Source organism: Myotis davidii, unplaced genomic scaffold (assembly GCF_000327345.1).
Source record: "Myotis davidii unplaced genomic scaffold, ASM32734v1 scaffold223, whole genome shotgun sequence".
NCBI classification, from domain to species: Eukaryota; Metazoa; Chordata; class Mammalia; order Chiroptera; family Vespertilionidae; genus Myotis; species Myotis davidii.
In genome coordinates this window covers 2,979,670-2,979,908 of record NW_006294609.1, presented here as the reverse complement: position 1 = coordinate 2,979,908, position 239 = coordinate 2,979,670, and the positions used below count along the sequence as shown (strand labels likewise).

At 60.7% G+C, this 239-nt stretch overlaps 1 protein-coding gene across 1 annotated transcript in view; it reads left to right on the top strand.

Moving 5' to 3' along the window:
• The first annotated feature begins 6 nt into the window (after positions 1-6).
• Positions 7-239, top strand: part of SETD1B (SET domain containing 1B) — a 48,150-nt gene continuing 47,917 nt past the window's right edge. The window contains 1 exon segment of the mRNA XM_015567264.1: positions 7-236. Coding sequence (XP_015422750.1) covers positions 40-236 — 197 coding nt within the window. The 5' untranslated portion in view covers positions 7-39.

The window sequence follows — 239 nt, the reverse complement described above, 5'->3', positions numbered from 1 at the left end:
ACGACAACAACTTGCTGGTTTTCAGGTTGGGTTAACGGCATGGAGAACAGTCACCCCCACCACCACCACCAGCAGCCCCCGCCGCAGCCCGGCCCGTCGGGCGAGAGGAGGAACCACCATTGGAGAAGTTACAAGTTGATGATTGACCCGGCTCTGAAAAAGGGACACCATAAACTGTACCGCTACGATGGGCAGCATTTCAGCCTGGCGGTGAGTAGCCGGCGCGCCTCCCCGCCGCC